The sequence below is a fragment of the Heteronotia binoei genome, chromosome 12 (genome assembly GCF_032191835.1).
Source record: "Heteronotia binoei isolate CCM8104 ecotype False Entrance Well chromosome 12, APGP_CSIRO_Hbin_v1, whole genome shotgun sequence".
Lineage (NCBI taxonomy): Eukaryota > Metazoa > Chordata > Lepidosauria > Squamata > Gekkonidae > Heteronotia > Heteronotia binoei.
Genome location: NC_083234.1, coordinates 42,187,281 through 42,203,659, shown reverse-complemented (window position 1 = coordinate 42,203,659; position 16,379 = coordinate 42,187,281). Strand labels below are relative to the sequence as shown.

Here is a 16,379-nt window from a genome sequence, read left to right as displayed (position 1 = left end):
GGGGGGGAGGACCGGAGTCCAGTCCAGTTTCATCATATCATTTCTTTGCAAATTTCTGTTTGTCTCTACTACCCCCATGTCCCCCTTCAGAGGTTAGGTGGGACGTATTCCTGGTTACCCAGTACAGATGATGGGTGTGAAGAGAACTGGAGCCAATGTCCGCCCTTATTGAGATATTAAGTATACCTAGAAGAATTCAGAGGGGTTGCCTGTAGCTTTTGTTTGTCCAGAATCCATTCTTCCCTGCTCTGAATTAATATACCTGGAATATCCTGCTATATTGTTTCTTCTGAGGACTTGTACGAACATAAAAATTATGTTGCTGAATCAGGCCAAGCAATTCTGGCCTAACTCAACATTCCTTTTAAGAAACAACCAACCAGATGCCTCTGGGAAACGCACAAGCATGGCATGCTGCTAGTCTAGGAAATAACACAGTTCCCTTACTCCCTGCACAGCTGGCTCCTTTGGTCTAATCCTTGTTGTAAACTGTTCTTATCTCTCTGCAGCAAGCAACTGGTACCAAACCTGGCCTGCTAAAGAAATTAAACCACTGAAATCTCAAGCAGCAGCACCTGTTCCCTGGCCAGCAGATCCAGCCACAAGGCCAGTTGTAAATGGTGCCATACAACCCAACTGGTCAGCCACTTGGATGAAGGACAGGAGAAAGGAAAAATGCTGGGTGAAGTATGATGGGATTGGACCAGTGGATGAGTCTGGGATGCCCATTGCCTCACGATCGGTGAGTGCACAGATGGAATAAATGTAAAAAGAGCATATGAGAATCTCAGCTTTTTGGCCTCTTGTCTAAATTCTGTGTATGCAGCCATACTGATGGGCTGAGAATGTTTTGGTCTTTCTCTCCAGCTATCAAAGCTGGACTGGGTCTGCAGTTGGATGCAAACCTCTTAAGTTTATCCAAAATCTGTATTAATAGGGAATGCTGTGGGTGCATGAACTGAAATGAACAATGTTTCCAATGACCTACATGAGCATCATCTTTATAAAATCATATACCACACACATTTTGGCATTTTTTTATTTTGAACTGAGAGTATGAAAGCTGTCCCACAAATAAGAAAACACACTGATTTGGAACAGATGTAATGTTGTCTCTCTACAAAATAGTACTTTGCTAATAGGAGGCCAGCACTAAGACAGCATGTTCCCTTGCCCTCCTTCATTGCCTCTCCAATACAGCTTCCATTTCCCTTTCCTTGTCAGCCTTACCTAACTAGGATTCCCATCTGAAGCAGAATTTGAACACTCTTACAGATGTAGCTTAGGAGGGCTTTTTTTGTACCTGGAACTTCTTTGCATATTAGGCCACACACCCCTGGTGTAGCCAGTCCTCCTGGAATTTACAGGGCTCTTAGTTCAGGGCCTATTGTAAGCTCCAGGAGGATTGGCTACTTGAGAGGGGGTGTGACCTAAATGCAAAGGAGTTCCTGCTACAAAAAAAGTCCTGGATGTAAGATGGGGAAGTGGGAGGAGAGAATTTGCCCCAGAGATGGGGAGGAGCCATCAAGCTGGAAGGGGCATGCCTGTTGGAGGTCTGGCTTCCAATCAGGGGCAGGCTGGCTATTTAATGTTCAGATAAATTTCTGATGGGCTGTTGCCTTGGAGGGCTACTTGCAATGAGGGCAGGTCCCACTAGCTTTGGCAGGACTAACCTGGGCCATGTGGGTCCATGCTGTAGTAATCTGGATGGCTAACTATTGGAATGCTGTCTAAATGGTTTTGCCCTTGAAGATGACGTGGAAACTCCAGTGGATGCAAAACACTGCAGCTCATTTACTAGATGGAGTATGCACATAATACCTATTCTGCAGTCATTCAATTAGTTACCAATTAGTTTCCGGATTTAGTTCAAGGTGCTGGTTGTTACCTTCAAAGTCCTTCATGGGCTAGGACCCTCATATCTGCAGGACTGCTGCCTTTAGTATGCTCTACTGAGATAGCTTCACTTATTTGAGCAAAGCTTTCCAAAAGAGCCATTCTGAAAAGAGGTAAGATCAACAACTACCTGTACTCTAGCACTCTTTGTTGTGGCTCCCACCTGGTAGAATGCCCTGCCTGGTGAAGTCAGGAAGAGTTCCACACATTTATAATTCTGCAGAATGTAGGATTGCCAGGTCTGACTCTGGAAATATCTGGGGGCTTTGGGGGTGGAGCCAGGAGACTTTGGGGGTGGACCCAGGAGTAAGGTTGTGACAAGCATGATTGAACTCTGAAGGGAGTTCTGGCCACCACATTTAGAGGGACCGTATTCCTTTTAAATGCCTTCATTCCATGGAAATAATCGAGGATAGGGACACCTTTTGGAGCTCGTAGAATTAGACCCCTTTTTGAAACTTGGAGGGTTTTTTGAGAAGCGCCGGATGCTATGTCAGTAAGTTGGTGCCTCTACCTCAGAAAACAGCCCCCTCCCCCCCAACCCCATATATCCACAGATTGATTCTCCATTAATACCCTGTGGGAACCAGTCTCCATAGGTTATAATAGAGTACCCGATGGCTGTCTCCCCGACCCCGCTTTCTGATAACCCTGAAGTGGGGGGAAGGACCTACAAACCAGGGGATCCCCTGCCCCCAACTGGGGATTAGCAACCCTAGCAAAATGTGTAAAAAATAGCTATTTAGGAGAGTGTTTTTATAAATGGAATAAGACTGTAATTTTAGTGTCTGTGGATATTATGTAATATTGTTTTGGGAGTTTTTTGGATTATTATATTGTTTTTATTGCATTGTTCTTTAATTTGTAATCTACTTTTACTGCATTGTTTTCTAATTCTTTAATCCACCTTGAATCTTAATACAAACAGCAGATTATAAACAAAGTTTATGCATAAAAAACAACGGATATAGGTTGTGTATATACAGTTGAATGCACAATCTCCTCATGCTTGAGGAAACCTATATTTCTTCTAGTAATGGTCATGCTTTCCACTAAGTATTAAAGTGCCAGAGACTGCAGAATTCTGTAGGGAAGATGCAAATTGCCCAGCCAATCACTGTTATCCCAGCCTCATAGACTTCTTCCTTTAGCTTTTTCTCTGCTAGTGATTTTGGTATGCTGGGTTTTTGTTACAGAGTGTGGACAGCCCCCGAGACTGGTACCGCAGCATGTTCCAGCAGATCCATAGCAAACTCCCTGGTAAGGCAATGTCAGAGCGGCAAATTACTCTTGAGGAATAAACCAGTAACCCTGGAAGATGTTGGCAGTGTCTGCCCCCGAACACATACGCTTTACTGCATGTGATTATTGAGCACCCTCTTGTGGTTAATATTTCATTGCATTATTTTCCAGGCTGTTGTTTGTTGCCTGTTAGGTAATACAATGCCCTGACCTGGATGGCCCAGGCTAGCTTGGTCTTGTCAGATCTTGGAAGCTAAGCAGGGTCAGCCCTGGTTAGTGTTTGGATGGGAGACCACCCAGGAAGTCCAGAGTCCCTATGCACAGGCAGGCAATGACAAACCACCTCTGAATGTCTCTTGCCTTGAAAACCCTATGGAGTCACCCTAAGCCTCCACCACCAGATATCTCAGTAATAGTGTTTACATTATTATACATATGTTAGCTTGCTGTAAGCCCTTTACTAGCAGCTTGGTGTAGTGGTTAGGAGTGTGCAGTCTAGGAGTTTGAGAGAACCAGATTTGATTCCTCACTCTTCTGCAGCTTGAGTCAGTCACAAGTTCTTTAAGAGCTGTGCTCTCAACTCCACCTGCCTCACAGGGTGTCTGTTGTGGGGAGGGGAAGGGAAAGCAGATTGTAAGCCACTCTGAGACTCTGAATGAGGGGAAGAGTATAAATCCAATCTCCTCCTCCATTGCAGTTCTATTATCTCCACATGGTAGATGCTTCTTGGGGTGGAGGAACTGAGGCTGAAAGAGAATGGTCTGCATAAGGCCGATTCATGAATTTGTGGCTGATGTGAGATTCAAACCAGCATCTTCCTGGGCCACAGATCAGTCTCTTAGCCCCCAGCTTTCATAACAGAAAGAAAAATAAGCTAGAACAAGCATAAGTGGGACAACAAGCCAAGCTTTAGTCACTTAAAGATTTGGCCATGAATTCATCAGATGGCCCTGAGAAAGACACAAATCCCAAACAGCAATATGGAGATTATAGTAATACTGGCCGCAGGTGTTCTAATAGTCATGGGATTACCTCATTGTGACAAGTTCCCCACCTCCCTTGTGATACTGATACCATTCATCATTTGGCGACATACCCTTTTTAATGGTTTTTTCACTTGCGATCCTTATCAATGTTGTCTGACAAGTAAATGTAAACCTTAACCACTCTCATTTCCTGTCAGATCCCTATATAGAACACAGCTTTAAGGGTTCCAGATCCCTCTATCACATGTTCAGGATGGGCTGTAGTACCATCCATTTTCTGTAGTCGACATGTGTTCTAAAAAGATATTGTTTCCACATGGATCGTTTGCTCTGCATTGGCTTCCATACAGAAGTATTTTTTTCAGGAACCTCTGTATGATGCCATCCTCCATTTGTCCTGCTTCTGTCTTTTTCTTCCAATATGCTATAATCTTCCTTAAAATTGATTTGGGACATATGGCAGTCAAAGTGCCTCTGAACATCATGTGGATAGGAAAATGTGTATTTTTTGAGAGCTTGCCCACATTGGCATCATTTTCATTACCTCAGTTCCCACTGCTGCCCTTCCTCTCTCCCAACCACTGGAAGGCTTTTTCAGGTTCAAAACAAACCAGCAATTATTACAGCAGCAATAGCATTATAATGTCTATTTTACCAGTGTTATCATTTCCAGCTTTTTTTCTTTTTTTTTAAGGGCCCTTTTGTTGCAGCATTGTAAGCTGAAACATACTGGCTGAAGAGGCCTCTTATAATTCTGCAATAGAAGGGGCTCCTCAGCCTTTTTAAGCCTGCGGGCACTTTTGAAATTCTGAGAAACTGCAGTTGGTGCGGCCACAAAATGGTTGCCGCAGAACAGTTGCTGCAGGAGGTGGAGCCAGCTATAAAATGGCTGCTGAAGCTTACCTTCACTTACACAGTGAAGATCTTTGTGCTGTGGTGACAGCTGCTGCCAAGGCAATGCTTTTAAAAACCTGTATGGCCAATCAAATCTCCAGTGGCCATCCACTTTCTAAAAACACTTGGTCAGAAAAGGTGTTGGCAGGCACTTTGGCGCCCACAGGTGCCATGTTGGGGACCCCTAGGCTAGATACTTGCTTTAAAAAAAAAGTTGGGATAATGTTGCTGCAATAGAGCATTATAACACCATACCTATGTAACTGTTAACAAGTCTTAAAAATAAATAAATAGCCCCCTACTGCCCTCACCTGTATAACCCAGGCTAGTCCAATCTTGTCGGATCTCAGAAGCTGAGTAGTCCCCAGCTAGTATTTGGATTGGAGACCAGCAAGGAATACCAGGGTCACTATGCAGGGGCAGGCAATGGTAAAACAACTGTTAGTCTCTTGCTGTGAAAACCCTACTAGGGTCTCTATAAATTGGCTGCCACTTGGCAGTAAAAAGACCCTCTGATGGCTGGGGTGGAATGGCAGCCACGGAGGGATCAGGCAAGGAAAATGCCAGGAAACTGTGTGAATGCTCCATTGGCATTGAAAGTGCCTCTGTATCTTCAGCAGAACTGAGAGCTTCACAAATCATTGCCTCTTGTTTCTCTGTGCAAGCAGTCATTGTCTCTGTCTCTGCTCAAACAAGCTTTTCTCTTGTCTCTTTCAGAACCAGAACAGGACTGGGACATCTGCTACAGCTCTAGAGGTAGGAACTGGTTTCTGCTTGTGAATAAAAACCCAATGAGGTGGTCATTTTGTCTAGAAAAATGAGATTCTCAAATAATGGATAAGAAATGATGAGTAAGATGTAGAACCTCATGGATGGACGATGAGAAAATCTAGTGCAAGGCACTAAGGAAGTTTCCAACATGAATCAGGAGTTAAAACAAAGCTGTTCATAACTATCAAAGAAAAACAAAAGTGGGTGCATCTAGGGATGATACCCATAGAGAGCAAGGCACTTCCACAAAGTAGATTGCTAGCCAGTCATCTGTGGTATAAGAACTATTAAGAACATAAGAGAAGCCATGTTAGATCAGGCCAATGGCCCATCCAGTCCAACATTCTGTGTCACACAGCGGCCAAATATATATATATATATATACACACACACATACACACTGTGTATATATATATATATATACACATTGCACTTTCCCAGGCAAACAGTGTCACACACAGTGGCCAAAAAAACACCAGGTGCCATCAGGTGGCCTCACTGATAGACCTCCTGATGGCACCTGGAGTTTTTTTGGCCACTGTTTGACACAGAGTGTTGGACTGGATGAGCCTTGGCCTGATCCAACATGACTTCTTTAAGCCAGTTTGGTGTATTGGTTAAGTGTGTGGACTCTTATCTGGGAGAACCGGGTTTGATTTCCCACTCCTCCACTTGCACCTGATGGGAATGGCCTTGGGTTAGCCATAGCTCTGGCAGAGGTTGTCCTTGAAAGGGCAGCTGCTGTGAGAGCCCTTCACATGGTATCTGTTGTGGGGGGAGAAGATACAGGAGATTGTAAGCAGCTCTGAGTGTCTAATTCAGAGAGAAGGGCGGGGTATAAATCTGCAATTCTTCAATTCTTCTTCTCTTATGTTCTTTTTAAGATACTGCTGTTCTTTGACAAAGTATTTGAAGTTTGCCTTGGATAATGACAGTTTTGTTTCCTCCAGATGCCAGGTCTCCAAAGTCCATGCAGAAAAGCCGACCACTGGATTTGGCATCAAACAGCCCCTCCAGCCTTCAGAATGGTTTAAACTGGTGAATACAGTAATGTGACTCTGTTTTGTGGCCGAGAGCTGCTACAACAATTTAAACTACAGGAAGAAGTCAGAAAAGCGTGTACTATCAAGAGAGATATGGAGTTTTAAGAGGGGTGGAGAGAAAGAGCATCTTGATAGGACATCTCCTGGGGAACCACGGATACTGTAGTTCTGTGAGGGAAGTTAAGGAGTCCTTTCTCAGTACCCTCTCTAAACTACAATTCCTAGTATGCTTTTGGAAAGCCATGGCAATCAAATTGATATAAACAGGTATATGACTTCTAAAGGCAGTCTTCTTATAAAGGCTCAGATGACACATGCATTTTAAAACTTGGGAAAGTTGAAATTCAGTCCAAATCAACCTTCCTGCAAGGGTTGTGAGCTCTAGTCTGGGAAATTCCTGGCGATTTGGAGGAGGGGAGGTGCCAGTAGAGAGAGGGATTTGGAGAGGGAGGGATTTCATGTAGAATCTGTGGGATACCATAGAGTCTGCCCTCAGAAGCTGCCATTTTCTCCAGTCTGGGGGTCGAGTGTAATTCTGGGAGGACTCCAGCCCCCACCCCTGAGACTGGCAATCCTATTTCCTTGGTCGCCATCTGTTGATTCAGGAACCTGGTCCACACAAAGCTTTCAGGGTTTTTTTTCACATGTCAGTGCACACCAACCATAGGAGCTGGGAAAAAAATGCTTTAAGTGGAACTTCACCTCCACTTCTGCTTCTTTATGTCTGCTCAGAGTCACTGAATGTACTTTGGATGGGGAAGAGGCACAGTTTTGTTTGCTAAAAGCTTTCTTAGTTTAGAAATGCCTCTGAGGGTAATAATAGGGGCCCTCTGGGTCTGCCTCCATTGATTTTGTCAAAGGAAATATGCATTTCTTAGAATCTAGGGCAGAACTACAGATGATGGCAACAGACCTGTGTTTTCAAATGCAGACATCACCTAATGGCTTTAAAGTGAGAGGAATAGATGATTCAGTGCAGAGAAAGAACAGAAGGAGAAAGGCGGTCTGAACTTTTATGTTACATCCTCCCCGTGCCCCGCCCCCCCAGCTAAGAGGAAAGTGGTAGAGGGCAGGGGGAGAAGGGTTCAGCATCTTCCTTTCACTTACTGCTTCTCCAGATGAACTTAACACCTGCCATTCTTTATGCTTCTTCAGTGGCAAAAAATTCTAGTCAGCCACCCATGTCCATTTAGTCTAACCATAGTTCTACAGTGTTTGCAGGGGCTTCTATGGACAAGGTAATATCCTCTGGGGGTTTTGTTTGGAGAGCAGGGAAACCACATAAAGCGGAGAGGGTGAGTGCCTTTGTCAAAACAAGGAGAGAGAAAAATTACTTTCTGGCCAACTGATTCTGAATGGTTTGAAGAAAAGAACCGTGAGAGTGGATTTTCGTAATTGAGAAATAATAATCCGGAGGAAAATAAGAATTGTAGCAGCAGAAACAAAGAGGAAAGGGAGAAATATGGAACAATTATGTAAAGGAGAAGGTCTGGTGTTTTGGAGCTATAGGAGATGCTGACTTCACTCTGATATGTAGGGAGGGCTGAAAGTTAAACTAAGGGCAATGTCCATCTGGAGCCGTTCTGACTGCAGTGCTGAAATATGACGTTACGGCTTGCTGACGAGGCACTGCAGCTGAAAGCACCTCCATCACATCCCAAAGGCTTTCAGGGTTCCTATCCTTCGGAAGCCCTTCCTCGTCATTTTGCCGATAATCCCTGTGCATCACAAAGGATTATAAAATACAGACTGCAGGAATCCTGGAAACACCATTTTGAACAGCCAGGTCCTAGGGGCTGCTGTGGCCACATTTTCGGATCTTCACTTAGCAACATCTGTAACTCCACAACCCTATGCAGAGCTACACTTTTCTAAGTCTGTTGACGTCGGTGGGTTTAGGATGACATAACTCTTCTTAGGACTATGTGGTGTAAATCACCAGAGGCTAAAGGCAATTCCTACATTGGCACCTGCCCAGAGTTTGTCATGCTTCTACCCATAGAGGCAGCATTAACAGATTGATAGGGTTAACTGCAGTGCTTATTCTTAGGTAGTGAAGGCCTGGGGCATTATAGAGCCCAGAAAATAGTTGGTTCCTTTGTTCAGTTAATTACTTAATGCAGTGGGAACCAACAGAGCAGGGCCTTCATTTGGTGGGCAGCTCAAACACAGAAGGAGATAGTCCTTCATGTACCCTCCTCCTCTCTGGAATAGAAGGAAAGAAAAATTTCTCAGCAATAAAAAGGGCTAGAGACTTAAAAAAAAAATTAAGATGAGAATTCAACCAATCAAATAAATAGTTATAACATTACAATACTGTAGTGAACTAGCTGTTGTTGATGTAAAAAAGCCCTTCTAGTGGCACAAGGGAAGGAGATTGTGGCTGAGGGAGAACATGGCAATGAGAGTAGTGGTGAAGTAGAGGGCACATTTTGGAGCTCAATAGAACAAAAGAGCAGTGGCACCTTAGAAAATGACAAAATTTATTTCAAGATGGACTTTATGAGTCATGGCTTACTTCTTCAGATGTGAGGAAGTTGAACTGGAAATCCTACTTCAGGGGAAGATTGCAAGGCAGGGAGGAGGAGTTAAAGCACAGTGTGAATTCCAGGGCTTTTTTTTTAAAGCAGGAACGCATAGGAACACAGTTGGCTTGGTGCCAGGGTATGTGACCTAATATGCAAATGAGTTCCTGCTGAGCTTTTTCTGCCAAAGAACCCTGTGTGAGACAATGGTGATATCAGGGGGAGTGGCCTAATAGGCAAACGAGTTCCTGCTGGGCTTTTTCTACCAAAAAGACCTGTGTGAGACAATGGCGACATCAGGGAGTGTGGCCTAATATGCAAATGAGTTCCTGCTGGACCTTTTCTGCTGCAGTTGGGAGCCCAAACCAGAGCAAAAAGCCCATGTGGTAGGAGCCACAAACTCATGAGTTATGAAATCGAAGTTTCTGTTTTATTTCTGAAATTATATAAATAGATTATAGGATGATAGGCAGGCCTGCAGTTCTGGCACTTGGTTCCCTATTAAACCAGTGTTAAAACTGTTGAACCAGTTCAAGTGTGCCAGTCCCATTCCAGCTCCCCAGTGCTTAGACCAGGAGTGGCCAATCTTGCTTACTGTAAGAGCCACATAGAATAATCCTCAGATGTTTGGGAAGGAAGTGTGGGCAGAATTCCCACTGTTGGCAACCCTCTACCAGTCTTGGTCCTTTGTCTCTAATATGGCCCCTTACCCAGGCTCAGGCAGTCACACTGGTGCTTTTGTACTATCTAAGGTTAGCTAAAAGTAAAACAAGCAATACTAAACTCATGCAACAATGTAAACTTTATTTGTAAATAAAGTTAACATTTAACACTTGACAGAATTTTGGGGTGGGCAGCCCTCTGGTGCCCAGACGATTCAACAAAACACTTATACAGTAGTCCTTCTATCAAAGCTATACTAGCAATAAAGTAAGAGACAAAGTAACAGAAATTCCACACACACACACACACACACACACACACACACACGAGAATTCTCAGACCGTGGGCAGATAGCAGGAGATAGAGTAACTTTCTCTGCTGATCTGACCAAGCGGTCCTGATTCTCTGAAAAGCACAGCTTATATAGGTTGAACATCAAAGACATCAAAGGATCTGAAGATCCTGTAACATGTGTAAATTCTGCTGGCTATTGTTTGCTTTGGTAACAACAGGTCCATCCTGACAAACCACTTTTCCATACCTTCAGTTATTTACATGTTTACAGGTTCAGGCCATTTAGTAACATAAATACTTTAAATTCTTGCATTTCAGAGGGATGCCTCAATATTAATTTTTTATTACCCTTAGAAGTCATTCCTTATCTTTTCCTGGGAACAGAGAATTACACACAACTTTTGGCTGTTGTAGTCAGTGAGAGGTCAGAGAGCTGAAAAGCATTTTGGGAGTTTGGTTCACTTAAAGTTGGTCTAATACATTCATAGTATATAAAGCACAAGAATACAATTTTTAAGACCCAAATCCAAAATTCTCACAACAGGAAGGAAGGAAGGAAAATAGATGGGGGAGGGAGGAGAGGTGGAAGGAAAGCAACTTTGAATGCATTCTTCAAGTCACCTGCAAGCACTCACAGCCCTCTTGAGATTTAAAGGGACAAATGCCTTCTCCAAGCTGGGTGATGGGGTGGTAGGGGCTTCGAGAGCCACACAATATGTGGCTTAGACAACCGTAAGGAAAATAATAACTGGATCAGGAAATGGAGGCACTCACAGCCCTCTTGAGATCAACTTTTCTTTTCTTCACAGGCGAAACTGGGAAGTGGTTGATGCTACAGCCAAGGAACCCAGGAGTATTTTTGATTATGAACCCGGGAAATCGTCCATCCTTGAACACCCTGATTCAGTAGGCAGCCCACCATAGATTTTACAATGTAGCTGCATCAGCAATGGGCCCAGTTTGTGTCTGGATTTGACAATATATGATCCAATTAATTCAGTTCATTTATTTGATTCAACAACAGCCATTGCGAAATTCTTGAGAGAAAAGAACAGTATTTGAAGAACAATACATGAGAGTCAGTTGACATACCAAAGGAATGAAATCAGTGGGTTTCCAGGACAGGGAATGGCGATGTCTTTCAGCAACTTTATTTCAGAATTTTCTCAGCTTCATTAGCAAGTAATGCTCTCCTATAAATCACATACACAATCCAGTAAGTCCAGGCATAATGGGGTGCCAAGGCTATAACCTTATATGCACACTTTCTGGTTAAGTGGATTGCATTGAACTCAGCGCAACTAATTTCTACATAAGCATCTCTACAGTTACATGGCATGGCTCATAATACCCAAACTACAGAGAGAGAAAAAGCACAGATACTGAACAATAGCCGGAGCTCCATCTGGAGAATTACTTTTTGTGGTGGGAAGTCCCCCCCATAGACCAAAGGATCTAGTATGAGGATTATTAATGAACACAGCAGCCTCTTTGCTTATCATTTAATTTGCACTCTCTTGCCCTTTGCAGCCCAAGAAACCCCCCACAGCATTGCCAGCACAACATCGCACGTCATCCCCACCGATTGAGGTGAGTGTGCTTTGCAGTGCCAAGGGAAACACACGCTCAGCCTGTGGTTGCAAAGCCAGGACTGGGATCTGGCCAAGCAGATGCTATAAACGTCTTTGGAAAAAAGGAAGAGCAGCTCAGAGGCTATGATTGCAAGCAGGAGGGGATGGCAGTGTGCTGAGGACCCTCCCTGAAGGCTTCTCCCAGACGGCAGAAGTACAGCTGTGTTTACTGGCTTCCATGGAGTAGGATTCTTTGTTATTTCCTCTCCCCCCTTCCTCTGCCTTGAGGATTATTATACAAGCTGCCAAAAGACCTGCATACTGCAGGCAGTGAAGTAGAGTAGTCCGGGACTCAGAACCATGAAATGATGCCCTGGTCCCTCAGAACTGACCCCACAGCGCCAGCTGCACCATGAGCACTTAGGCTTAAAACTAATTCTGCAACCCAAGCAATCCAGACCCTGTGCCAAGAGAAGATGCCTGAATAAATTATGTAAACTGAGTGCAGTGGTATAATTTCTCCTGTTTTATATAATATATTCAACATTTTTGGGGGGTGGGGGGGAGTATTATGTTACATGACTGATCCTGGATTGCGGAGTGAGGGGCAAGGAGCTATTCAAGGCACTAAAGCCTATTCCACAATGGCTTTCTGCCTCTGGACATTTCAGCAGGCATTTTTCAGTCACTTCCAAACCTTCTCCCTGCCATGCTAGTTTTCTATGTGTGAGAATGTTTCTTGGTGCAGGAACAGCGAAGCAGAGTATGCAATCCCTATGTGATTCCTCCGTCTGCAGGGAGAATCAAGACACGCTCCAGGCCTCTGTCCCTTCACATTGAACTGTCAGTCAACACAAATAGTATCTGGTGGTCACACACCACACAGTTTAGGTACCAGTCCTGTCCAATACTCCCTGTAAGCTGTGGAGTCTTGTGAGCAAAAATTCTACTTTGTGTGCTACTGGCATTAAAGCTGTGAGTGAGCTACTTGGCTACTGCATAAATTATTGTGCTCTGGGGCAAACTTCCTGAGCTAAGACAAAAATATGTCAGCCGGAGGCTAAAAAACTGAGCTAGCTCACACTAACTCAGCTTAGAGGGAACACTGGTCCTGACCTGGATGACCCTGATCTTGTCAGTTCATAGAAGTTAAGCAGGGTCAGCCCTGGTTAGTATTTGGATGAGTCACCACCAAAAAAGTCCAGCGTTGCTGCACAGAGGCAGGCAACAGCAAAACACCTCTGGATGCCTCTTGCCATGAAAACCCTATGGGAGTGCTGTAAGTCAGCTGTGACTTGACTACACTTTCTACCACATTATAGCAATGTCCACATCTTGGAGCAACATCTCCCCATCATGGACTGATGAACACATGAAGCTGCCTTATTCTGAGTCAGGCCTTTTGTGCATCTCACAGGCAGTGATCTTGGGTAGAGGTCTTCCACATCACCTACTACTTAATCCTGGAGATGCCAGGGACTGAACCCAGGACCTTCTGTGTACAGAGCAGATGCTCTACATCCAGCCCTGATCCTAGCTCCTCAGCATCTCTTAGCAGGAATGTCTCTGTTTCCTCTGTCTTCTTATCTGATTCTTCCTAGAAGCAGTCTGGTTTACTGTGTCCTTTGAATGCTGTTATATACAGTAATTGACATGCATGTTTCTATCCTCTGCCAGGAGTTATTGGAGAAGGAGCTACAGCAGCTCAGTGAAGAGCTGGACAAGGACATTAGAGCCATTGAGATTCGCCAGCTTGCCCGTAAGGTAACTGTTGTGTTGGCACTCACTGCTAGTAGCTAGCAGCACAGATGTCTGCGTGTCTTGCAGCTGCACTGGCTATCCTGATGTTGTGTTACTACATTTGTCTTACCCATGCACTGAACAAGTTGCCCCATATTCAGAGGACTGTAAAACCTCTACAGAAAATCTACTTTAAGGAGCATTTCTACCAAGGATTGCTAACTCTTTCAGTGGTCTAGCTTCTGTATCTTTAATATCAACTTAATACAAATGCAGGGGTATTTTTGTAGCAGGAACTCCTTTGTATATAAGACCACACCCCTCTGATGTAGCCAGTCCTCCTGGAGCTTACAGTAGGCCCTGTAAGAAGAGCCCTGTAACCTCTTGGAGGATTGGCTACATCAAGGGGGTGTCGCCTAATATGCAAAGGAGCTCCTGCTACAAAAAAAGCCCTGCAAGTTTTTAAAACAATTCTGTGCAGCATTTAGGGGCAACATAAGTGATGGCAGCCCTGCTGAGTCAGGGCTACATGCTTAGTTTTGTTTTTTATGGTTATTCTACTTGTATTTTATTTTAATTTGAATATTGGTTAAGTTTTTAATGTTTCTAAAATATGTTCGCTGATGCCCGTTTAGAAAAGGCAGGATAAAAAAAAAGTTTCAGGAAGAAAATCAATTTGAAGTATGCTGGGTTAGACATACTGAAGTCTGCATGTAAACAGGATGTGAGATTTTGGGGGCATGGAGATAAAGCAGAGGGAAAAGCTTCATTTGCTTAATTCTTGTGTGTCAGGCAGCTGTTAAAGGCACTGGACACATGAAGATGTCTTAAGTCAGACCATTGAGCTGCTACTCTCCAGGGTCTCACATACATCATCTACTGCTTGATCCTTTTAAATGGAGATGCAGTGGATTGAGCCTGGGACCATCTGCATGCAAAACTGACAGGATTCTCCACCACTGAGCCAGAACCCCTTCTAACAACAGTCGCAATGGAAGTTGAATGGTGGCAAGATGGTGCTGCCAGTTTTATTTACCCTTTCTCCAAAGCAAACTCTTCCCCACCTCTTTATAGGCTACTCATCCCCCTAGATGTAGAGGTCCTTTTACAGTTGTGTTTTCTCATCAGTAAAAGGAACTCAACAAGAAGATAAAAGTGCCTATAAGTAAGAAAAAGGAGGTTTTCTCTGATGAAGAGAATGTAATACTCCAAGTATGTTCAGCAAGATGCCTTGGTGTGCTTTCTGGTAAATAAACTAATTAAAATTTTGTATACTTTTTTGTGCTGCCTTGCCCATTTTCCGTTTCCTTTTTTTGTCACTTTGTCACAGCTGTATATTATGATAAATGTCAGGAATTTGGTAAATGTTGACATTTACTTGTAGTACTTAAGTGGGGGGGGAATGTCAGGAATTTTATAGGGCTTGCTTAAGATATGCCATGGAAAATGTATTTTATCAGTAAATGATGGAAATGAATTTGATATTTTGCCATTTACTGAAAGATCCCAAATGATTTTGACAATTATTGGTAAACACTGAGGTTTTGTAACGTTCTCTTTCAATCTAACCTTAATCTGGTTAATTTAGAACTAAATCACTTTGTTCCTTAAGAGGTATGTACATATGGAGACTTAAAATATTAAAGAATTAGACTAATCTAAACTGTTGTATTGAAAGAAGTGCAGGGAAAATAAGAGTCAGTATTTGGGGGGGATTAATTTAAAGACACTGAAGCGTCTGCCATTCTGTTAAATGTATATTATCGTAGAATGCTTTATACAAGTGACTACAAACGGAAACTAATTTTAAAATAATAAGATAAAGGAGTAAAAGAATTACCGGTGAGTGTCAACATTTACCAAACTCCTGACATTTGCCATAGAGTAAGACGCCTGCGCTGTACTGTTGGTCTTTAGGACCCAGCTGTGTCCCGCCCGCCTACGCCGGCTCTGGCTCCTTTGAGCGCCCTGCCAGAGGGACTCGCTCTCCCGCCCTCCTTCCCCGCTGGCTAACTGTTTTGTTGCTGGCTCCTTTCTGCGCGGGACGGGACGGGAGTTCAGCCCTGCGCAGCTCCGGCGCCCAGCTCAGCTCTTTCCTCTCCGTCTCTTTCTCCGCAGCGCTACTCGGCCGCTTCCTCCTCCTCCGCCGGCGTCGCTTCCCCGACCTTTGCTGCCCGCCGGTGAGTACGGACAGGGCACGGTTGTGAGTCGCTGGCACACACCGAGCGGTGCCCAAGGAGTTTCCTCTTCCAGCTGCCACACCTTGGCTTGCAACGGGTGGCGTCATCCTTGAAGCATCTGGGGTGGATCCGACGCTGGAGGAAAAGTTGGAGCGGAGGAAAAGGGAGGGGAGGAGGAGGGGGGGGACGAGCAATGAAGAGGGTGCAGGATGAGCTAGAAAAGAGTGGGGGGGGGGAAGGAGGGAAGAACCTGCTGGGAACGGGGATAGGAGAGAGAACTGCATTGGTCAGGGTCCTCGGGATCCCCCCCCCCGTTTTTTTTTTTTTTTTGCTCCAGGCACAAGCTGGTTTGATAGGGTTTGTGTAATGTTTAAGGGAAAGATGAGTAGGGGAGCCCCTGGGTGAAGTGACTGGTTGGTTACTTTTGTAAGATTTTTTTAAAACAGCTTTTTTGGGGTACTGTCAAATGGAGCTTCCATGCTTAGAAGCAGTCTACCTTTTGATTGATAGATGCCAGGGGCAAACAGCAGGGCAAGGATGTGACATCATACCTGCCTATGAACTTTCCAGAGGC

The 16,379-nt window shown here is 44.2% G+C and overlaps 1 protein-coding gene across 2 annotated transcripts in view; it reads left to right on the top strand.

Moving 5' to 3' along the window:
- Positions 1-16,379, top strand: part of SORBS3 (sorbin and SH3 domain containing 3) — a 90,613-nt gene that overhangs the window by 51,007 nt on the left and 23,227 nt on the right. Inside the window, exons 5-12 of one of the 2 annotated variants that reach the window (XM_060250744.1) lie at positions 510-742; positions 3,093-3,156; positions 5,736-5,774; positions 6,740-6,827; positions 11,124-11,220; positions 11,845-11,904; positions 13,563-13,649; positions 15,744-15,805. In XM_060250744.1, coding sequence (XP_060106727.1) covers positions 510-742; positions 3,093-3,156; positions 5,736-5,774; positions 6,740-6,827; positions 11,124-11,220; positions 11,845-11,904; positions 13,563-13,649; positions 15,744-15,805 — 730 coding nt within the window. Of the gene's footprint in view, positions 1-509; positions 743-3,092; positions 3,157-5,735; positions 5,775-6,739; positions 6,828-11,123; positions 11,221-11,844; positions 11,905-13,562; positions 13,656-15,743; positions 15,806-16,379 lie in introns of both variants that reach the window. The other variant, XM_060250743.1, reaches the window with a different exon arrangement.